The 23085-nt window shown below is 50.6% G+C and overlaps 1 protein-coding gene across 1 annotated transcript in view; it reads left to right on the forward strand.

Moving 5' to 3' along the window:
• The window catches only part of LOC110511936 (protein spire homolog 1-like), a 39224-nt gene extending 16735 nt beyond the window's left edge, over window positions 1-22489 (forward strand). Inside the window, exons 4-7 of the mRNA XM_036971668.1 lie at window positions 16111-16181; window positions 18311-18338; window positions 18457-18863; window positions 21502-22489. Of these exons, the coding sequence (XP_036827563.1) occupies window positions 16111-16181; window positions 18311-18338; window positions 18457-18863; window positions 21502-21748 (753 nt within the window). The 3' untranslated portion in view covers window positions 21749-22489. The remainder of the gene's footprint in view (window positions 1-16110; window positions 16182-18310; window positions 18339-18456; window positions 18864-21501) is intronic.
• Window positions 22490-23085: the final 596 nt, after the last annotated feature.

A 23085-nucleotide genomic window follows, 5' to 3' on the forward strand; every position in this document is an offset into this window, starting at 1 on the left:
CACTGTACTAGCAGGGCTGGGTCTGTCTAGACACTGTACTAGCAGGACTGGGTCTTTCTAGATACTGTACTAGCAGGACTGGGTCTGTCTAGATACTGTACTAGCGGGGCTAAACTTGGGCCTGTCTAGATACTGTACTAGAGGGGCTAAACTTGGGCCTGTCTAGAGACTGTACTAGCGGGGCTAAACTTGGGCCTGTCTAGACACTGTACTAATAGGACTGGGTCTGTCTAGACACTGTACTAGCGGGGCTGGGCCTGTCTAGACACTGTACTAGCTGGGCTAAACTTGGTCCTGTCTAGACACTGTACTAGCAGGACTGGGTCTGTCTAGACACTGTACTAGCGGGGCTGGGCCTGTCTAGACACTGTACTAGCGGGGCTAAACTTGGGCCTGTCTCGACACTGTACTAGCAGGGCTGGGTCTGTCTAGATACTGTACTAGCGGGGCTGGGTCTGTCTAGACACTGTACTAGCGGGACTGGGTCTGTCTAGATACTGTACTAGCGGGACTGGGTCTGTCTAGATACTCTACCAGCAGGCTGGGTCTGTCTAGATACTCTACCAGCAGGCTGGGTCTGTCTAGATACTGTACTAGCAGGGCTGGGTCTGTCTAGACACTGTACTAGCAGGGCTGGGTCTGTCTAGATACTGTACTAGCAGGGCTGGGTCTGTCTAGACACTGTACTAGCAGGGCTGGGTCTGTCTAGACACTGTACTAGCAGGGCTGGGTCTGTCTAGACACTGTACTAGCAGGGCTGGGTCTGTCTAGACACTGTACTAGCAGGGCTAGGTCTGTCTAGACACTGTACTAGCAGGGCTAGGTCTGTCTAGACACTGTACTAGCGGGGCTGGGTCTGTCTAGACACTGTACTAGCGGGGCTGGGTCTGTCTAGATACTGTACTAGTGGGGCTAAACTTGCGCCTGTCTAGATACTGTACTAGCGGGGCTAAACTTGGGCCTGTCTAGACACTGTACTAGCAGGACTGGGTCTGTCTAGACACTGTACTAGCGGGGCTGGGCCTGTCTAGACACTGTACTAGCGGGGCTAAACTTGGGCCTGTCTAGACACTGTACTAGCAGGACTGGGTCTGTCTAGACACTGTACTAGCAGGACTGGGCCTGTCTAGACACTGTACTAGCAGGACTGGGCCTGTCTAGACACTGTACTAGCGGGGCTGGTCCTGTCTAGACACTGCACTAGCAGGGCTGGGTCTGTCTAGACACTGCACTAGCAGGGCTGGGTCTGTCTAGACACTGTACTAGCGGGGCTGGTCCTGTCTAGACACTGTACTAGCAGGGCTGGGTCTGTCTAGACACTGTACTAGCAGGGCTGGGTCTGTCTAGACACTGTACTAGCAGGACTGGGTCTGTCTAGACACTGTACTAGCAGGGCTGGTCCTGTCTAGACACTACTAGCAGGGCTGGGTCTGTCTAGACACTACTAGCAGGGCTGGTCCTGTCTAGACACTGTACTAGCAGGGCTGGGTCTGTCTAGACACTGTACTAGCAGGGCTGGGTCTGTCTAGACACTGTACTAGCAGGGCTGGGTCTGTCTAGACACTGTACTAGCAGGGCTGGGTCTGTCTAGACACTGTACTAGCAGGGCTGGGTCTGTCTAGACACTGTACTAGCAGGGCTGGGTCTTTCTAGATACTGTACTAGCAGGACTGGGTCTGTCTAGATACTGTACTAGCGGGGCTAAACTTGGGCCTGTCTAGATACTGTACTAGAGGGGCTAAACTTGGGCCTGTCTAGAGACTGTACTAGCGGGGCTAAACTTGGGCCTGTCTAGACACTGTACTAATAGGACTGGGTCTGTCTAGACACTGTACTAGCGGGGCTGGGCCTGTCTAGACACTGTACTAGCTGGGCTAAACTTGGGCCTGTCTAGACACTGTACTAGCAGGACTGGGTCTGTCTAGACACTGTACTAGCGGGGCTGGGCCTGTCTAGACACTGTACTAGCGGGGCTAAACTTGGGCCTGTCTCGACACTGTACTAGCAGGGCTGGGTCTGTCTAGATACTGTACTAGCGGGGCTGGGTCTGTCTAGACACTGTACTAGCGGGACTGGGTCTGTCTAGATACTGTACTAGCGGGACTGGGTCTGTCTAGATACTCTACCAGCAGGCTGGGTCTGTCTAGATACTCTACCAGCAGGCTGGGTCTGTCTAGATACTGTACTAGCGGGGCTGGGTCTGTCTAGACACTGTACTAGCAGGGCTGGGTCTGTCTAGATACTGTACTAGCAGGGCTGGGTCTGTCTAGACACTGTACTAGCAGGGCTGGGTCTGTCTAGACACTGTACTAGCAGGGCTGGGTCTGTCTAGACACTGTACTAGCAGGGCTGGGTCTGTCTAGACACTGTACTAGCAGGGCTGGGTCTGTCTAGACACTGTACTAGCAGGGCTGGGTCTGTCTAGACACTGTACTAGCAGGGCTGGGTCTGTCTAGACACTGTACTAGCGGGGCTGGGTCTGTCTAGACACTGTACTAGCGGGGCTGGGTCTGTCTAGATACAGTACTAGCGGGGCTGGGTCTGTCTAGACACTGTACTAGCGGGGCTGGGTCTGTCTAGACACTGTACTAGCAGGACTGGGTCTGTCTAGACACTGTACTAGCGGGGCTGGGCCTGTCTAGACACTGTACTAGCGGGGCTAAACTTGGGCCTGTCTCGACACTGTACTAGCAGGGCTGGGTCTGTCTAGTTACTGTACTAGCAGGGCTGGGTCTGTCTAGACACTGTACTAGCAGGGCTGGGTCTGTCTAGACACTGTACTAGCGGGGCTGGTCCTGTCTAGACACTGTACTAGCAGGGCTGGGTCTGTCTAGACACTGCACTAGCAGGGCTGGGTCTGTCTAGACACTGTACTAGCGGGGCTGGTCCTGTCTAGACACTGTACTAGCAGGGCTGGGTCTGTCTAGACACTGTACTAGCAGGGCTGGGTCTGTCTAGATACTGTACTAGTGGGGCTGGTTCTGTCTAGACACTGTACTAGCAGGGCTGGGTCTGTCTAGATACTGTACTAGCAGGGCTGGGTCTGTCTAGACACTGTACTAGCAGGACTGGGTCTGTCTAGACACTGTACTAGCAGGACTGGGTCTGTCTAGACACTGTACTAGCAGGGCTGGTCCTGTCTAGACACTACTAGCAGGGCTGGGTCTGTCTAGACACTGTACTAGCAGGGCTGGTCCTGTCTAGACACTGTACTAGCAGGGCTGGGTCTGTCTAGACACTGTACTAGCAGGGCTGGGTCTGTCTAGACACTGTACTAGCAGGGCTGGGTCTGTCTAGACACTGTACTAGCAGGGCTGGGTCTGTCTAGACACTGTACTAGCAGGACTGGGTCTTTCTAGATACTGTACTAGCAGGACTGGGTCTGTCTAGATACTGTACTAGCGGGGCTAAACTTGGGCCTGTCTAGATACTGTACTAGAGGGGCTAAACTTGGGCCTGTCTAGAGACTGTACTAGCGGGGCTAAACTTGGGCCTGTCTAGACACTGTACTAATAGGACTGGGTCTGTCTAGACACTGTACTAGCGGGGCTGGGCCTGTCTAGACACTGTACTAGCTGGGCTAAACTTGGTCCTGTCTAGACACTGTACTAGCAGGACTGGGTCTGTCTAGACACTGTACTAGCGGGGCTGGGCCTGTCTAGACACTGTACTAGCGGGGCTAAACTTGGGCCTGTCTCGACACTGTACTAGCAGGGCTGGGTCTGTCTAGATACTGTACTAGCGGGGCTGGGTCTGTCTAGACACTGTACTAGCGGGACTGGGTCTGTCTAGATACTGTACTAGCGGGACTGGGTCTGTCTAGATACTCTACCAGCAGGCTGGGTCTGTCTAGATACTCTACCAGCAGGCTGGGTCTGTCTAGATACTGTACTAGCAGGGCTGGGTCTGTCTAGACACTGTACTAGCAGGGCTGGGTCTGTCTAGATACTGTACTAGCAGGGCTGGGTCTGTCTAGACACTGTACTAGCAGGGCTGGGTCTGTCTAGACACTGTACTAGCAGGGCTGGGTCTGTCTAGACACTGTACTAGCAGGGCTGGGTCTGTCTAGACACTGTACTAGCAGGGCTAGGTCTGTCTAGACACTGTACTAGCAGGGCTAGGTCTGTCTAGACACTGTACTAGCGGGGCTGGGTCTGTCTAGACACTGTACTAGCGGGGCTGGGTCTGTCTAGATACAGTACTAGCAGGGCTGGGTCTGTCTAGACACTGTACTAGCAGGACTGGGTCTGTCTAGACACTGTACTAGCGGGACTGGGTCTGTCTAGACACTGTACTAGCGGGGCTGGGCCTGTCTAGACACTGTACTAGCGGGGCTAAACTTGGGCCTGTCTCGACACTGTACTAGCAGGGCTGGGTCTGTCTAGTTACTGTACTAGCAGGGCTGGGTCTGTCTAGACACTGTACTAGCAGGGCTGGGTCTGTCTAGACACTGTACTAGCGGGGCTGGTCCTGTCTAGACACTGTACTAGCAGGGCTGGGTCTGTCTAGACACTGCACTAGCAGGGCTGGGTCTGTCTAGACACTGTACTAGCGGGGCTGGTCCTGTCTAGACACTGTACTAGCAGGGCTGGGTCTGTCTAGACACTGCACTAGCAGGGCTGGGTCTGTCTAGACACTGTACTAGCGGGGCTGGTCCTGTCTAGACACTGTACTAGCAGGGCTGGGTCTGTCTAGACACTGTACTAGCAGGGCTGGGTCTGTCTAGATACTGTACTAGCGGGGCTGGTCCTGTCTAGACACTGTACTAGCAGGGCTGGGTCTGTCTAGATACTGTACTAGCAGGGCTGGGTCTGTCTAGATACTGTACTAGCAGGGCTGGGTCTGTCTAGATACTGTACTAGCAGGGCTGGGTCTGTCTAGATACTGTACTAGTGGGGCTAAACTTGCACCTGTCTAGATACTGTACTAGCGGGGCTAAACTTGGGCCTGTCTAGACACTGTACTAGCAGGACTGGGTCTGTCTAGACACTGTACTAGCGGGGCTGGGCCTGTCTAGACACTGTACTAGCGGGGCTAAACTTGGGCCTGTCTAGACACTGTACTAGCAGGACTGGGTCTGTCTAGACACTGTACTAGCAGGACTGGGTCTGTCTAGACACTGTACTAGCAGGGCTGGGTCTGTCTAGACACTGTACTAGCAGGGCTGGGTCTGTCTAGACACTGTACTAGCAGGGCTGGGTCTGTCTAGACACTGTACTAGCGGGGCTGTTCCTGTCTAGACACTGTACTAGCAGGGCTGGGTCTGTCTAGACACTGCACTAGCGGGGCTGGGTCTGTCTAGACACTGTACTAGCGGGGCTGGTCCTGTCTAGACACTGTACTAGCAGGGCTGGGTCTGTCTAGACACTGCACTAGCAGGGCTGGGTCTGTCTAGACACTGTACTAGCGGGGCTGGTCCTGTCTAGACACTGTACTAGCAGGGCTGGGTCTGTCTAGACACTGTACTAGCAGGGCTGGGTCTGTCTAGACACTGTACTAGCAGGGCTGGTCCTGTCTAGACACTGTACTAGCAGGGCTGGGTCTGTCTAGACACTGTACTAGTAGGGCTGGGTCTGTCTAGACACTGTACTAGCAGGGCTGGGTCTGTCTAGACACTGTACTAGCAGGGCTGGGTCTGTCTAGACACTGTACTAGCAGGGCTGGGTCTGTCTAGACACTGTACTAGCAGGGCTGGGTCTGTCTAGACACTGTACTAGCAGGACTGGGTCTGTCTAGATACTGTACTAGCGGGGCTAAACTTGGGCCTGTCTAGATACTGTACTAGAGGGGCTAAACTTGGGCCTGTCTAGAGACTGTACTAGCGGGGCTAAACTTGGGCCTGTCTAGACACTGTACTAATAGGACTGGGTCTGTCTAGACACTGTACTAGCGGGGCTGGGCCTGTCTAGACACTGTACTAGCTGGGCTAAACTTGGGCCTGTCTAGAGACTGTACTAGCGGGGCTAAACTTGGGCCTGTCTAGACACTGTACTAGCAGGACTGGGTCTGTCTAGACACTGTACTAGCGGGGCTGGGCCTGTCTAGACACTGTACTAGCGGGGCTAAACTTGGGCCTGTCTCGACACTGTACTAGCAGGGCTGGGTCTGTCTAGTTACTGTACTAGCAGGGCTGGGTCTGTCTAGACACTGTACTAGCAGGGCTGGGTCTGTCTAGATACTGTACTAGCAGGGCTGGTCCTGTCTAGACACTGTACTAACAGGGCTGGGTCTGTCTAGATACTGTACTAGCGGGGCTAGTCCTGTCTAGACACTGTACTAGCAGGGCTGGGTCTGTCTAGATACTGTACTAGCAGGGCTGGGTCTGTCTAGACACTGTACTAGCAGGGCTGGGTCTGTCTAGATACTGTACTAGCAGGGCTGGGTCTGTCTAGATACTGTACTAGTGGGGCTAAACTTGCGCCTGTCTAGATACTGTACTAGCGGGGCTAAACTTGGGCCTGTCTAGACACTGTACTAGCAGGACTGGGTCTGTCTAGACACTGTACTAGCGGGGCTGGGCCTGTCTAGACACTGTACTAGCGGGGCTAAACTTGGGCCTGTCTAGATACTGTACTAGAGGGGCTAAACTTGGGCCTGTCTAGAGACTGTACTAGCGGGGCTAAACTTGGGCCTGTCTAGACACTGTACTAATAGGACTGGGTCTGTCTAGACACTGTACTAGCGGGGCTGGGCCTGTCTAGACACTGTACTAGCTGGGCTAAACTTGGGCCTGTCTAGACACTGTACTAGCAGGACTGGGTCTGTCTAGACACTGTACTAGCGGGGCTGGTCCTGTCTAGACACTGTACTAGCGGGGCTAAACTTGGGCCTGTGTAGACACTGTACTAGCAGGACTGGGTCTGTCTAGACACTGTACTAGCGGGGCTGGGCCTGTCTAGACACTGTACTAGCGGGGCTAAACTTGGGCCTGTCTCGACACTGTACTAGCAGGGCTGGGTCTGTCTAGATACTGTACTAGCGGGGCTGGGTCTGTCTAGACACTGTACTAGCGGGACTGGGTCTGTCTAGATACTGTACTAGCGGGACTGGGTCTGTCTAGATACTCTACCAGCAGGCTGGGTCTGTCTAGATACTCCACCAGCAGGCTGGGTCTGTCTAGATACTGTACTAGCAGGGCTGGGTCTGTCTAGACACTGTACTAGCAGGGCTGGGTCTGTCTAGATACTGTACTAGCAGGGCTGGGTCTGTCTAGACACTGTACTAGCAGGGCTGGGTCTGTCTAGACACTGTACTAGCAGGGCTGGGTCTGTCTAGACACTGTACTAGCAGGGCTGGGTCTGTCTAGACACTGTACTAGCAGGGCTGGGTCTGTCTAGACACTGTACTAGCAGGGCTAGGTCTGTCTAGACACTGTACTAGCGGGGCTGGGTCTGTCTAGACACTGTACTAGCGGGGCTGGGTCTGTCTAGATACAGTACTAGCAGGGCTGGGTCTGTCTAGACACTGTACTAGCAGGACTGGGTCTGTCTAGATACTGTACTAGCAGGACTGGGTCTGTCTAGATACTGTACTAGCGGGGCTAAACTTGGGCCTGTGTAGATACTGTACTAGCGGGGCTAAACTTGGGCCTGTCTAGATACTGTACTAGCGGGGATAAACTTGGGCCTGTCTAGATACTGTTCTAGTGGGGCTAAACTTGGGCTTGTCTAGATACTGTACTAGCGGGGCTAAACTTGGGCCTTTCTAGATACTGTACTAGCGGGGCTAAACTTTGGCCTGTCTAGATACTGTACTAGCGGGGCTGGGCCTGTCTAGATACTGTAGTAGCGGGGCTAAACTTTGGCCTGTCTAGATACTGTACTAGCGGGGCTGGGTCTGTCTAGACACTGTACTAGCGGGACTGGGTCTGTCTAGACACTGTACTAGCGGGACTGGGTCTGTCTAGATACTGTACTAGTGGGACTGGGTCTGTCTAGACACTGTACTAGCGGGGCTAAACTTGGGCCTGTGTAGACACTGTACTAGCAGGACTGGGTCTGTCTAGTTACTGTACTAGCAGGGCTGGGTCTGTCTAGACACTGTACTAGCAGGGCTGGGTCTGTCTAGATACTGTACTAGCAGGGCTGGTCCTGTCTAGACACTGTACTAGCAGGGCTGGGTCTGTCTAGACATTGTACTAGCAGGGCTGGGTCTGTCTAGACACTGTACTAGCAGGGCTGGGTCTGTCTAGACACTGTACTAGCAGGGCTGGGTCTGTCTAGACACTGTACTAGCAGGGCTGGGTCTGTCTAGACACTGTACTAGCAGGGCTGGGTCTGTCTAGACACTGTACTAGCGGGGCTGGGTCTGTCTAGACACTGTACTAGCGGGGCTGGGTCTGTCTAGATACTGTACTAGCAGGGCTGGGTCTGTCTAGACACTGTACTAGCAGGACTGGGTCTGTCTAGATACTGTACTAGCAGGACTGGGTCTGTCTAGATACTGTACTAGCGGGGCTAAACTTGGGCCTGTGTAGATATTGTACTAGCGGGGCTAAACTTGGGCCTGTCTAATAACTGTACTAGCGGGGCTAAACTTGGGCCTGTCTAGATACTGTACTAGCGGGGCTAAACTTGGGCTTGTCTAGATACTGTACTAGCGGGGCTAAACTTGGGCCTGTCTAGATACTGTACTAGCGGGGCTAAACTTTGGCCTGTCTAGATACTGTACTAGCGGGGCTGGGCCTGTCTAGATACTGTACTAGCGGGGCTAAACTTTGGCCTGTCTAGATACTGTACTAGCGGGGCTGGGTCTGTCTAGACACTGTACTAGCGGGACTGGGTCTGTCTAGACACTGTACTAGCAGGGCTGGGTCTGTCTAGACACTGTACTAGCAGGGCTGGGTCTGTCTAGACACTGTACTAGCAGGGCTGGGTCTGTCTAGACACTGTACTAGCGGGGCTGGGTCTGTCTAGACACTGTACTAGCGGGGCTGGGTCTGTCTAGATACTGTACTAGCAGGGCTGGGTCTGTCTAGACACTGTAGTAGCAGGACTGGGTCTGTCTAGATACTCTACTAGCAGGACTGGGTCTGTCTAGATACTGTACTAGCGGGGCTAAACTTGGGCCTGTGTAGATACTGTACTAGCGGGGCTAAACTTGGGCCTGTCTAGATACTGTACTAGCGGGGCTAAACTTGGGCCTGTCTAGATACTGTACTAGCGGGGCTAAACTTGGGCTTGTCTAGATACTGTACTAGCGGGGCTAAACTTGGGCCTGTCTAGATACTGTACTAGCGGGGCTAAACTTTGGCCTGTCTAGATACTGTACTAGCGGGGCTGGGCCTGTCTAGATACTGTACTAGCGGGGCTAAACTTTGGCCTGTCTAGATACTGTACTAGCGGGGCTGGGTCTGTCTAGACACTGTACTAGCGGGGCTGGGTCTGTCTAGACACTGTACTAGCGGGACTGGGTCTGTCTAGACACTGTACTAGCAGGGCTGGGTCTGTTTAGACACTGTACTAGCAGGGCTGGGTCTGTCTAGATACTGTACTAGCAGGGCTGGGTCTGTCTAGACACTGTACTAGCAGGGCTGGGTCTGTCTAGACACTGTACTAGCAGGGCTGGGTCTGTCTAGACACTGTACTAGCAGGGCTGGGTCTGTCTAGACACTGTACTAGCAGGGCTGGGTCTGTCTAGACACTGTACTAGCAGGGCTGGGTCTGTCTAGACACTGTACTAGCAGGGCTGGGTCTGTCTAGACACTGTACTAGCAGGGCTGGGTCTGTCTAGACACTGTACTAGCAGGGCTGGGTCTGTCTAGACACTGTACTAGCAGGGCTGGGTCTGTCTAGATACTGTACTAGCAGGGCTGGGTCTGTCTAGACACTGCACTAGCAGGGCTGGGTCTGTCTAGACACTGTACTAGCAGGGCTGGGTCTGTCTAGACACTGTACTAGCAGGACTGGGTCTGTCTAGATACTGTACTAGCGGGGCTAAACTTGGGCCTGTCTAGATACTGTACTAGCGGGGCTAAACTTGGGCCTGTCTAGACACTACTAGCAGGACTGGGTCTGTCTAGACACTGTACTAGCGGGGCTGGGCCTGTCTAGACACTGCACTAGCGGGGTTAAACTTGGGCCTGTCTAGACACTGTACTAGCAGGACTGGGTCTGTCTAGACACTGTACTAGCGGGGCTGGTCCTGTCTAGACACTGTACTAGCGGGGCTAAACTTGGGCCTGTGTAGACACTGTACTAGCGGGGCTGGGCCTGTCTAGACATTGTACTAGCGGGGCTAAACTTGGGCCTGTCTAGACACTGTACTAGCAGGACTGGTCCTGTCTAGACACTGTACTAGCGGGGCTGGTCCTGTCTAGACACTGTACTAGCGGGGCTGGGTCTGTCTAGTTACTGTACTAGCAGGGCTGGGTCTGTCTAGACACTGCACTAGCAGGGCTGGGTCTGTCTAGATACTGTACTAGCAGGGCTGGGTCTGTCTAGATACTGTACTAGCAGGACTGGGTCTGTCTAGATACTGTACTAGCGGGGCTAAACTTGGGCCTGTCTAGATACTGTACTAGCTGGGCTAAACTTGGGCCTGTCTAGATACTGTACTAGCGGGGCTAAACTTGGGCCTGTCTAGATACTGTACTAGCGGGGCTAAACTTGGGCCTGTCTAGATACTGTACTAGCGGGGCTAAACTTGGGCCTGTCTAGATACTGTACTAGCGGGGCTAAACTTGGGCCTGTCTAGATACTGTACTAGCGGGGCTAAACTTGGGCCTGTCTAGATACTGTACTAGCGGGGCTGGGCCTGTCTAGATACTGTACTAGCGGGGCTGGGCCTGTCTAGATACTGTACTAGCGGGGCTGGGCCTGTCTAGATACTGTACTAGCGGGGCTGGGCCTTTCTAGATACTGTACTAGCGGGGCTGGGCCTGTCTAGATACTGTACTAGCGGGGCTGGGCCTGTCTAGATACTGTACTAGCGGGGCTAAACTTGGGCCTGTCTAGATACTGTACTAGCGGGGCTGGGCCTGTCTAGATACTGTACTAGCGGGGCTGGGTCTGTCTAGATACTGTACCAGCGGGGCTGGGTCTGTCTAGATACTGTACTAGCAGATTTTGAAGAACTGACATGCCAATCTGAACATCATTGTGTCCTCCTGGGCCTGCCTATAGAAGGGGCTGATGTGATTCCTTATTCGACAGAAAGGTTTTGTAGAACTGACATGCATTGTGTCCTCCTGGGCCTGCAGGTATTTTTACCACTGACGTAATGCTAACGTATTCTGACAGGATTCCCTTGTGCCGGCCCTGTAGCGCTTAATGTCTTTGACTTGATATTGACCTGATCTCTCAAATAACCGTTCTCCTCTCCTCTCAGACTAAACCGTTCTCCTCCTCCTTCTCTCCTGTAGCTGTGTTTCTCCTGTCAGACTATACCGTTCTCCTCCTCCTCTCCTGTCAGACTAAACCGTTCTCCTCCTCCTCCTCCTCTCCTGTAGTTGTGTTTCTCCTGTCAGACTAAACCGTTCTCCTCCTCCTCTCCTGTCAGACTAAACCGTTCTCCTCCTCCTCTCCTGTCAGACTAAACCGTTCTCCTCCTCCTCTCCTGTCAGACTAAACCGTTCTCCTCCTCCTCCTCCTCTCCTGTAGTTGTTTCTCCTGTCAGACTAAACCGTTCTCCTCCTCCTCTCCTGTCAGACTAAATCGTTCTCCTCCTCCTCTCCTGTAGTTGTGTTTCTCCTGTCAGACTAAACCGTTCTCCTCCTCCTTCTCTCCTGTAGCTGTGTTTCTCCTGTCAGACTAAATCGTTCTCCTCCTCCTCTCCTGTAGTTGTGTTTCTCCTGTCAGACTAAACCGTTCTCCTCCTCCTCCTCCTCTCCTGTAGTTGTGTTTCTCCTGTCAGACTAAACCGTTCTCCTCCTCCTCTCCTGTCAGACTAAACCGTTCTCCTCCTCCTCTCCTGTCAGACTAAACCGTTCTCCTCCTTCTCTCCTGTCAGACTAAACCGTTCTCCTCCTCCTCTCCTGTCAGACTAAACCGTTCTCCTCCTCCTCTCCTGTAGTTGTGTTTCTCCTGTCAGACTAAACCGTTCTCCTCCTCCTCCTCTCCTGTCAGACTAAACCCTTCTCCTCCTCCTCTCCTGTCAGACTAAACCGTTCTCCTCCTCCTCCTCCTCTCCTGTAGCTGTGTTTCTCCTGTCACACTAAACCGTTCTCCTCCTCCTCTCCTGTCAGACTAAACTGTTCTCCTCCTCCTCTTCTGTAGTTGTGTTTCTCCTGTCAGACTAAACCGTTCTCCTCCTCCTCTCCTGTCAGACTAAACCGTTCTCCTCCTCCTCCACCTCTCCTGTAGTTGTGTTTCTCCTGTCAGACTAAACCGTTCTCCTCCTCCTCTCCTGTCAGACTAAACCGTTCTCCTCCTCCTCTCCTGTCAGACTAAACCGTTCTCCTCCTCCTCTCCTGTCAGACTAAACCGTTCTCCTCCTCCTCCTCTTCTCCTGTAGTTGTGTTTCTCCTGTCAGACTAAACCGTTCTCCTCCTCCTCTCCTGTCAGACTAAACCGTTCTCCTCCTCCTCCTCCTCCTCTCCTGTAGTTGTGTTTCTCCTGTCAGACTAAACCGTTCTCCTCCTCCTCTCCTGTCAGACTAAACCGTTCTCCTCCTCCTCCTCTCCTGTAGTTGTGTTTCTCCTGTCAGACTAAACCGTTCTCCTCCTCCTCTCCTGTCAGACTAAACCGTTCTCCTCCTCCTCCTCCTCTCCTGTAGTTGTGTTTCTCCTGTCAGACTAAACCGTTCTCCTCCTCCTCTCCTGTCAGACTAAACCGTTCTCCTCCTTCTCTCCTGTCAGACTAAACCGTTCTCCTCCTCCTCTCCTGTCAGACTAAACCGTTCTCCTCCTCCTCTCCTGTCAGACTAAACCGTTCTCCTCCTCCTCTCCTGTAGTTGTGTTTCTCCTGTCAGACTAAACCGTTCTCCTCCTCCTCTCCTGTAGTTGTGTTTCTCCTGTCAGACTAAACCGTTCTCCTCCTCCTCCTCTCCTGTCAGACTAAACCGTTCTCCTCCTCCTCCTCCTCCTCTCCTGTAGCTGTGTTTCTCCTGTCACACTAAACCGTTCTCCTCCTCCTCTCCTGTCAGACTAAACTGTTCTCCTCCTCCTCTTCTGTAGTTGTGTTTCTCCTGTCAGACTAAACCGTTCTCCTCCTCCTCTCCTGTCAGACTAAACCGTTCTCCTCCTCCTCCACCTCTCCTGTAGTTGTGTTTCTCCTCAGACTAAACCGTTCTCCTCCTCCTCTCCTGTCAGACTAAACCGTTCTCCTCCTCCTCTCCTGTCAGACTAAACCGTTCTCCTCCTCCTCTCCTGTCAGACTAAACCGTTCTCCTCCTCCTCCTCTTCTCCTGTAGTTGTGTTTCTCCTGTCAGACTAAACCGTTCTCCTCCTCCTCTCCTGTCAGACTAAACCGTTCTCCTCCTCCTCCTCCTCCTCTCCTGTAGTTGTGTTTCTCCTGTCAGACTAAACCGTTCTCCTCCTCCTCTCCTGTCAGACTAAACCGTTCTCCTCCTCCTCCTCTCCTGTAGTTGTGTTTCTCCTGTCAGACTAAACCGTTCTCCTCCTCCTCTCCTGTCAGACTAAACCGTTCTCCTCCTCCTCCTCCTCTCCTGTAGTTGTGTTTCTCCTGTCAGACTAAACCGTTCTCCTCCTCCTCTCCTGTCAGACTAAACCGTTCTCCTCCTCCTCCTCTCCTGTAGTTGTGTTTCTCCTGTCAGACTAAACCGTTCTCCTCCTCCTCTCCTGTCAGACTAAACCGTTCTCCTCCTCCTCCTCCTCCTCTCCTGTAGTTGTGTTTCTCCTGTCAGACTAAACCGTTCTCCTCCTCCTCTCCTGTCAGACTAAACCGTTCTCCTCCTCCTCCTCTCCTGTAGTTGTGTTTCTCCTGTCAGACTAAACCGTTCTCCTCCTCCTCTCCTGTCAGACTAAACCGTTCTCCTCCTCCTCTCCTGTCAGACTAAACCGTTCTCCTCCTCCTCTCCTGTAGTTGTGTTTCTCCTGTCAGACTAAACCGTTCTCCTCCTCCTCTCCTGTAGTTGTGTTTCTCCTGTCAGACTAAACCGTTCTCCTCCTCCTCCTCTCCTGTCAGACTAAACCGTTCTCCTCCTCCTCTCCTGTCAGACTAAACCGTTCTCCTCCTCCTCCTCCTCCTCTCCTGTAGCTGTGTTTCTCCTGTCACACTAAACCGTTCTCCTCCTCCTCTCCTGTCAGACTAAACTGTTCTCCTCCTCCTCTTCTGTAGTTGTGTTTCTCCTGTCAGACTAAACCGTTCTCCTCCTCCTCTCCTGTCAGACTAAACCGTTCTCCTCCTCCTCCACCTCTCCTGTAGTTGTGTTTCTCCTCAGACTAAACCGTTCTCCTCCTCCTCTCCTGTCAGACTAAACCGTTCTCCTCCTCCTCTCCTGTCAGACTAAACCGTTCTCCTCCTCCTCTCCTGTCAGACTAAACCGTTCTCCTCCTCCTCCTCTTCTCCTGTAGTTGTGTTTCTCCTGTCAGACTAAACCGTTCTCCTCCTCCTCTCCTGTCAGACTAAACCGTTCTCCTCCTCCTCCTCCTCCTCTCCTGTAGTTGTGTTTCTCCTGTCAGACTAAACCGTTCTCCTCCTCCTCTCCTGTCAGACTAAACCGTTCTCCTCCTCCTCCTCTCCTGTAGTTGTGTTTCTCCTGTCAGACTAAACCGTTCTCCTCCTCCTCTCCTGTCAGACTAAACCGTTCTCCTCCTCCTCCTCCTCTCCTGTAGTTGTGTTTCTCCTGTCAGACTAAACCGTTCTCCTCCTCCTCTCCTGTCAGACTAAACCGTTCTCCTCCTCCTCCTCTCCTGTAGTTGTGTTTCTCCTGTCAGACTAAACCGTTCTCCTCCTCCTCTCCTGTCAGACTAAACCGTTCTCCTCCTCCTCCTCCTCCTCTCCTGTAGTTGTGTTTCTCCTGTCAGACTAAACCGTTCTCCTCCTCCTCTCCTGTCAGACTAAACCGTTCTCCTCCTCCTCCTCTCCTGTAGTTGTGTTTCTCCTGTCAGACTAAACCGTTCTCCTCCTCCTCTCCTGTCAGACTAAACCGTTCTCCTCCTCCTCCTCCTCTCCTGTAGTTGTGTTTCTCCTGTCAGACTAAACCGTTCTCCTCCTCCTCTCCTGTCAGACTAAACCGTTCTCCTCCTCCTTCTCTCCTGTAGCTGTGTTTCTCCTGTCAGACTAAACTGTTCTCCTCCTCCTCTCCTGTCAGACTAAACCGTCCTCCTCCTCCTCCTTCTCTCCTGTAGCTGTGTTTCTCCTGTCAGACTAAACTGTTCTTCTCCTCCTCTCCTGTCAAGACTAAACCGTCCTCCTCCTCCTCTCCTGTAGCTGTGTTTCTCCTGTCAGACTAAACCGTTCTCCTCCTCCTCTCCTGTCAGACTAAACCGTTCTCCTCCTCCTCCTCCTCTCCTGTATTTGTGTTTCTCCTGTCAGACTAAACCGTTCTCCTCCTCCTCCTCCTCCTCCTCCTCCTCTCCTGTAGTTGTGTTTCTCCTGTCAGACTAAACCGTTCTCCTCCTCCTCTCCTGTCAGACTAAACCGTTCTCCTCCTCCTCTCCTGTAGTTGTGTTTCTCCTGTCAGACTAAACCGTTCTCCTCCTCCTTCTCTCCTGTAGCTGTGTTTCTCCTGTCAGACTAAACCGTTCTCCTCCTCCTCTCCTGTCAGACTAAACCGTTCTTCTCCTCCTCCTCCTCCTCCTCTCCTGTATTTGTGTTTCTCCTGTCAGACTAAACCGTTCTCCTCCTCCTCTCCTGTCAGACTAAACCATTCTCCTCCTCCTTTTCCTCTCCTGTATTTGTGTTTCTCCTGTCAGACTAAACCGTTCTCCTCCTCCTCCTCCTCCTCCTCCTCCTCTCCTGTAGTTGTGTTTCTCCTGTCAGACTAAACCGTTCTCCTCCTCCTCTCCTGTCAGACTAAACCATTCTCCTCCTCCTTTTCCTCTCCTATAGTTGTGTTTCTCCTGTCAGACTAAACCGTTCTACTCCTCCTCTCCTGTCAGACTAAACCGTTCTCCTCCTCCTCCTCCTCTCCTGTCAGACTAAACCGTTCTCCTCCTCCTCCTCCTCTCCTGTCAGACTAAACCGTTCTCCTCCTCCTCTCCTGTAGTTGTGTTTCTCCTGTCGGACTAAAAGGTTCTCCTTCTTCAACCGGTCCTACACCTGCCAATTCTGCAAAAGGTACATTTATAGTACAGTATTTATAGTACAGTATTTATAGTACAGTATTTATAGTACAGTTGTAGACATTTATCGTTATTTTGCAGTGAGGGGTTGGAACCCAAATCATTTTCCAATCGTTCCGTTCTGAACAGAATGTAATTGTTTTTGGTTCCGACCTGAAAAATAAAGTTCTGAACCGATTTGTTGTTACTTTCTCTTCTGTTTTACGCCTCTGAAATCATTAATTTTAATTAGCTTGACATTAAATGACTTCACCAATCAGTGCAGATAGAGCAGCTTGCTATGGACATTGGGCAAGCTATAGTTTTGGCCTACGCATATTTATATGTACATATTCTTATTCATTCCTTTACACTTGTGTGTGTATAAAGTAGTTGTTGTGAAATTGTTAGATTACTTGTTGGTTATTACTACATTGTCGGAACTAGAAGCACAAGCATTTCGCTACACTCACATTAACATCTGCTAAACATGTGTATGTGACCAATAACATTTGATTTGATTTTGCAGCTGATAGTGCATGGGTACTCTATAGTTAGGTTAGTTAGTAGGCTATAGTTGTTTACATGTGCAATGGACAGACAAGTGTAGGGTGTGAGATGCAACTGAAATTTTGTTGGTGTGAGAGCGCGAAAGAGGGAGGAGGAGGCTTGACTTGAAATGCTGGGAATCTTGTTGTTATGACATGCATTATCTGATTTATGCCCACAGAATTAAACCTACGGAGGAGCGGCTTCTATTTTTAATTATTTATTTCACCTTTTATTTAACCAGTCGGCCCGTTGAGAGCAAGTTCTCATTTACAACTGTGAACTGGCCAAGATAAAGCAAAGCAGTGCGACAGAGTTAAAGTTCCTCTATGGAGAACCTTTGGAATGGCTGAACTTCAGAGAGTTGGCTTAAAGTTAGACCAGAGCAAGTTAACAAGCTTGTGTGTGCAGAGCGGCACCAGAATTAAAAACACATCTAACCTTTTTGTAGTTAATGAATCCAATGTGAAACGTGATAACTATAGTATCCGCAACTAGCATTTTAATGCATTTTTCTCTAATTAAAAATCTCTCCCTAATTTCTGAATCACGCTTGTAACGTCAGTGCAGTAGCCTATGCTACGGAGGATCAGATTGCCTTCACACACTGGAAAAAATGTTCAGCTGACAGGCAGACACTGGAATACATTTCTAAGTGGCATAGTAAGGGCTTTACTTAGGCACCTTGTGTTTTTTGTGGGATGCCAGGGGGGGAAAAAATGTCCTGAAGGTAAATTAACATTATTAACTGGTTCCCGTGCTTTTAAAACAACTGTTCTGTTCCGGAGCAGTATAGATCACTTTCGTTCCTGGTTCTCTTTCTGTTCCTCAAAACTGTAAAAGAACAACATTTTTGGTTCTGTTCCCCGAACCGGTTCCAACCCCTGATGTGGGTTATATTTTACTAAAGTCAATTTCACCCAAAAACAATTATCATAGTGGCAGTATTTCTGTATTTTTAAAGTTATATATCTTAACTTGATTGCTGACATGACAAACAGTTTGGTACTATATCAACAATGGACTAAAGATACAAATACCAAAAGTAGAGTTTGTGTGGAATTTTTGTTCAAAGACGAGCTCCAGAATTTTGGTGACTACGAAGTATTTTTCAAACCTCCCGCTTTGGGCTGGAAGTATCAACGTATAGTTCATACATACAGAATTACTGTCTAACCTCACGAAATCCCTAGTTTGAAGTGACTGTTTTTCTGGGAGCTGTACTGCACCATATTTCCTACATTTTCCCCCACATAGGCCAGCCCTCTTAGGAATTCGAATTCTAGCCAATGAGCTTCAGCCCTTCACCATTTTGACTGACAGCTAGCAAGATGCTCACGCACACACAGCAGAGAGAGAGAGAGGGAGAACAATGACGTGTGTGTGTGTGTGTGTGTGTGTGTGTGTGTGTGTGTGTGTGTGTGTGTGTGTGTGTGCTATGTACGATGTACTACTCAATTTTCGTTGACCACTTTTGGCACTTAAACATTTCAGGACAACTGGCTAAAGAATATACAAAAGTACTGGAGAATCTCTCAACATTAATCAGAATGAATGAGACTTGTTGTGTGACTGAATATTTCTCTCTCTCTCCAGGCCTGTGTGCTCTCAGTGCTGTAAAAAGGTGAGCCAAAGTCCTCCTCGTCCACCCATTGACCACACTTGCCCTTTAATTGTTGACAGATTAGATGTTCAGATCCTCTATATATCTGACCCTCCTAACTCTGTCCCGTTGTTTCCAGGAGAGACTTCCTCTGACTCTGTCCCGTTGTTTCCAGGAGAGACTTCCTCTGACTCTGTCCCGTTGTTTCCAGGAGAGACTTCCTCTGACTCTGTCCCGTTGTTTCCAGGAGAGACTTCCTCTGACTCTGTCCCGTTGTTTCCAGGAGAGACTTCCTCTGACTCTGTCCCGTTGTTTCCAGGAGAGACTTCCTCTGACTCTGTCCCGTTGTTTCCAGGAGAGACTTCCTCTGACTCTGTCCCGTTGTTTCCAGAAGAGACTTCCATCTAAGCCGTATGCCAACCTGTCCATCTCCTCTCTGGGATCTACTACCACCATCCTACCCAGGGAGGAGGCTGGAGGGACATCAGCCTTGGACACCCCAGAGAAGCCCTCGTCCAGCCAGCGCCTGCGCCGGACTGTCTCCAGGTACACTATAACATCATTATTGGTCTTTGGGCTTAGGGATGTGACGAATACCATTTAAACTGCTCTTCCTTTTATTTAAGTTATTATTTAAAAAAATCACAAATCAGATATGGTCCTGAGTATGACCACTAGGGGGCAGTACACTTCAATCGACCTCAGTCCTGACTACCTTCCAGACAGAGCAGTGCCCCACCCACTCAGCAACGTTGGTATTAATGCTGGTTCTCTGCTGTGTCCCCCTCTCCATGTTCTCAGTGGTCAGTACATGGGACTTCATGTCCCACTTCTCATCAATGTTCTCCTCGTTTGTTGTTGTTTGAGAGCTTGTGCTTTGTACTTGCAGAGCAATCATTATATAATTTGTCCACCAGGGCTGTCAGTTTTTCAACATGGTATCTAGTAGTCTGGTTCTAGATATGTCATATGGGTGTTGAAGCAGACATATTCTACCCCCCTAGTTAAATTACATCATTCCAGTGACAGAGTGGGGGTTGATTGACTCCAATGTTGTCCCTGAGAGAACATGGCATCCAAATGGATGGTTGAATTGACTGATTTCAGTTAAAAACTTGTTGGTCAGAAGGCTACAGGGCTAGGTGGTTGGCTAGGTACCTGGTCTTGTTACTCAGAAGGCTACAGGGATAGGTACCTGGTCTTGTTACTCAGAAGGCTACAGGGCTAGGTGGTTGGCTAGGTACCTGGTCTTGTTACTCAGAAGGCTACAGGGCTAGGTACCTGGTCTTGTTACTCAGAAGGCTACAGGGTTAGGTGGTTGGCGAGGTACCTGGTCTTGTTACTCAGAAGGCTACAGGGCTAGGTGGTTGGCTAGGTACCTGGTCTTGTTACTCAGAAGGCTACAGGGCTAGGTACCTGGTCTTGTTACTCAGAAGGCTACAGGGCTAGGTGGTTGGCTAGGTACCTGGTCTTGTTACTCAGAAGGCTACAGGGCTAGGTGGTTGGCTAGGTACCTGGTCTTGTTACTCAGAAGGCTACAGGGCTAGGTACCTGGTCTTGTTACTCAGAAGGCTACAGGGCTAGGTACCTGGTCTTGTTACTCAGAAGGCTACAGGGCTAGGTACCTGGTCTTGTTACTCAGAAGGCTACAGGGCTAGGTACCTGGTCTTGTTACTCAGAAGGCTACAAGGCTAGGTACCTGGTCTTGTTACTCAGAAGGCTTCATGGTTAGGTACCTGGTCTTGTTACTCAGAAGGCTTCAGGGTTAGGTGGTTGGCTAGGTACCTGGTCTTGTTACTCAGAAGGCTACAGGGCTAGGTGGTTGGCTAGGTACCTGGTCTTGTTACTCAGAAGGCTACAGGGCTAGGTGGTTGGCTAGGTACCTGGTCTTGTTACTCAGAAGGCTACAGGGCTAGGTACCTGGTCTTGTTACTCAGAAGGCTTCATGGTTAGGTACCTGGTCTTGTTACTCAGAAGGCTACAGGGCTAGGTGGTTGGCTAGGTACCTGGTCTTGTTACTCAGAAGGCTACAGGGATAGGTACCTGGTCTTGTTACTCAGAAGGCTACAGGGCTAGGTGGTTGGCTAGGTACCTGGTCTTGTTACTCAGAAGGCTACAGGGCTAGGTACCTGGTCTTGTTACTCAGAAGGCTTCATGGTTAGGTACCTGGTCTTGTTACTCAGAAGGCTTCAGGGTTAGGTGGTTGGCTAGGTACCTGGTCTTGTTACTCAGAAGGCTACAGGGCTAGGTGGTTGGCTAGGTACCTGGTCTTGTTACTCAGAAGGCTACAGGGCTAGGTGGTTGGCTAGGTACCTGGTCTTGTTACTCAGAAGGCTACAGGGCTAGGTACCTGGTCTTGTTACTCAGAAGGCTTCATGGTTAGGTACCTGGTCTTGTTACTCAGAAGGCTACAGGGCTAGGTGGTTGGCTAGGTACCTGGTCTTGTTACTCAGAAGGCTACAAGGATAGGTACCTGGTCTTGTTACTCAGAAGGCTACAGGGCTAGGTGGTTGGCTAGGTACCTGGTCTTGTTACTCAGAAGGCTACAGGGCTAGGTACCTGGTCTTGTTACTCAGAAGGCTACAGGGCGAGGTACCTGGTCTTGTTACTCAGAAGGCTTCAGGGTTAGGTGGTTGGCGAGGTACCTGGTCTTGTTACTCAGAAGGCTACAGGGCGAGGTACCTGGTCTTGTTACTCAGAAGGCTACAGGGCTAGGTGGTTGGCTAGGTACCTGGTCTTGTTACTCAGAAGGCTACAGGGCTAGGTACCTGGTCTTGTTACTCAGAAGGCTACAGGGCTAGGTACCTGGTCTTGTTAATCAGAAGGCTACCGGGCTAGGTACCTGGTCTTGTTAATCAGAAGGCTACCGGGCTAGGTACCTGGTCTTGTTACTCAGAAGGCTTCAGGGTTAGGTGGTTGGTGAGGTACCTGGTCTTGTTACTCAGAAGGCTACAGGGCTAGGTACCTGGTCTTGTTACTCAGAAGGCTACAGGGCGAGGTACCTGGTCTTGTTACTCAGAAGGCTTCAGGGTTAGGTGGTTGGCGAGGTACCTGGTCTTCCTAAATAAAGGAAGTAGTAAAAAGGACCCTCTTGAAGTCTGTCAGGTTGTCATTGTAAATGGGAATTAGTTCTCAACTGACCCACTTGGTTAAATAAAGATTAATAAAGATTCTCCTCTCCCAGGTTATCCAAACGCAAAATTGAGCGTTCTAGTGACGAGCTGGATCTTCCCAAGGAGCTGACAGAGGATTGGTGTACCATGGAGGTCTGCATCGACTGTAAGATGTTCATCTCTGAGATCATCTCCAGCAGCAAGCGCTCTCTGGCCACCAAGCGAGCCCATCTGAAGAGGAAAACCCAGTCCTTCTACATATCTTCAGCTAACACAGACTACTGCAGACCCTCTGAGAGGAACGTCAACGAGGTTTAACTTTAGGGTCAGACCTCTCTCTGGCCACTCCTTGGGGGCGTCTCAAATCCAAATTGTATTTGTCACGTGCTTCTAAAACAGCAGTGAAATGCTTCTATTTCATGAAAAACTTCTCCATATAGGGCAGCACTTTGACCAGAGCTCAAAGGAACCAGGCTGTTTGTTGGCCATCTAGCTGTGTGATGTATTTATCATGACTCTGCTCACCCTGGCTGACACTCTATGGACTCTGGTCTAAAGTAGTGCACTGAATAGGGAATAGGATAGGTACCCTTTTGAGACAGTCATACTCTCTCAGCTCTTGGCTGCTCATCACTGTGTTATAATGATATAAGTGACCGTTGTAGAAGATGTTCAGTGTGTTAGTATATACTACCTACCTGAATGGATGATTCTAGACATTTGTTGAATAGACAGCATGGGTGGGTTCTCTTCCCCTAACCCCTAGTGTCAGGAACGATTGGGTTAGTGTACAGCTGTGGGCGGACGACTAGCTAGCCGTTGACAGAAACCAATTCACAGTATAGTAGTCCATTAATAAAGTGTCTACCACAGTATAGATGCGCTATTAGAATATTTAACCATTTCCTATTCTCTCACGTTCTGTGATTAACCCATATATACTGAACAAACGCAACATGCAACACTTTCAAAGAGTTTACTGAGTTGCAGTTCAGGAAATCAGTCAATTGAAATAAATTCATTAGGCCCTCATCAATGGATTTTACATGACTGGGCAGGTTGCAGCCATGGGTGGGCCTTGGAGGGCATAGGACCACCCACTTGGCAGCCAGACCCACTCACTGGGGAGCCAGGCGCAGCCAATCAGAATGAGTATATACTCACAAAAGGTCAGACAGAAATACTCCTCAGCACCCCCCAGATGATCCAGCAGATGAAGAAGCTGGATGTTGAGGTCCTGGGTTGGCGTGGTTACTTGTGGTCTGCTGTTGAGAGGCCGGTTGGATGTACTGCCCAAATTGTCTAAAGCGACGTTGGAGGCGGTTTATGGTAGAGAAATAAACATTCAATTATCTGGCAACAGCTCTGCTGGACATTCCTACAGTCAGCATGCCAATTGCACACTCCCTCAAAACACAAGACATCTGTGGCTTTGTGTTGTGACAAAACTGCACATTTTAAGTGGCATTGTATTATCCCCAGCACAAGGTGCACCTGTGTAATGATCATGTTTGTTTATCTTCTTGATATGCCAAACCTGTCAGGTGGATGGATTATCTTGGCAAAGGAGAAATGCTCACTATCAGGGATGTAAACACATTTGTGCACATGGAACATTTCTGGGATCTTTTATTTCAGCTCATGAAACATGTGAC

Source organism: Oncorhynchus mykiss, chromosome 32 (assembly GCF_013265735.2).
Source record: "Oncorhynchus mykiss isolate Arlee chromosome 32, USDA_OmykA_1.1, whole genome shotgun sequence".
Classification (NCBI taxonomy): domain Eukaryota; kingdom Metazoa; phylum Chordata; class Actinopteri; order Salmoniformes; family Salmonidae; genus Oncorhynchus; species Oncorhynchus mykiss.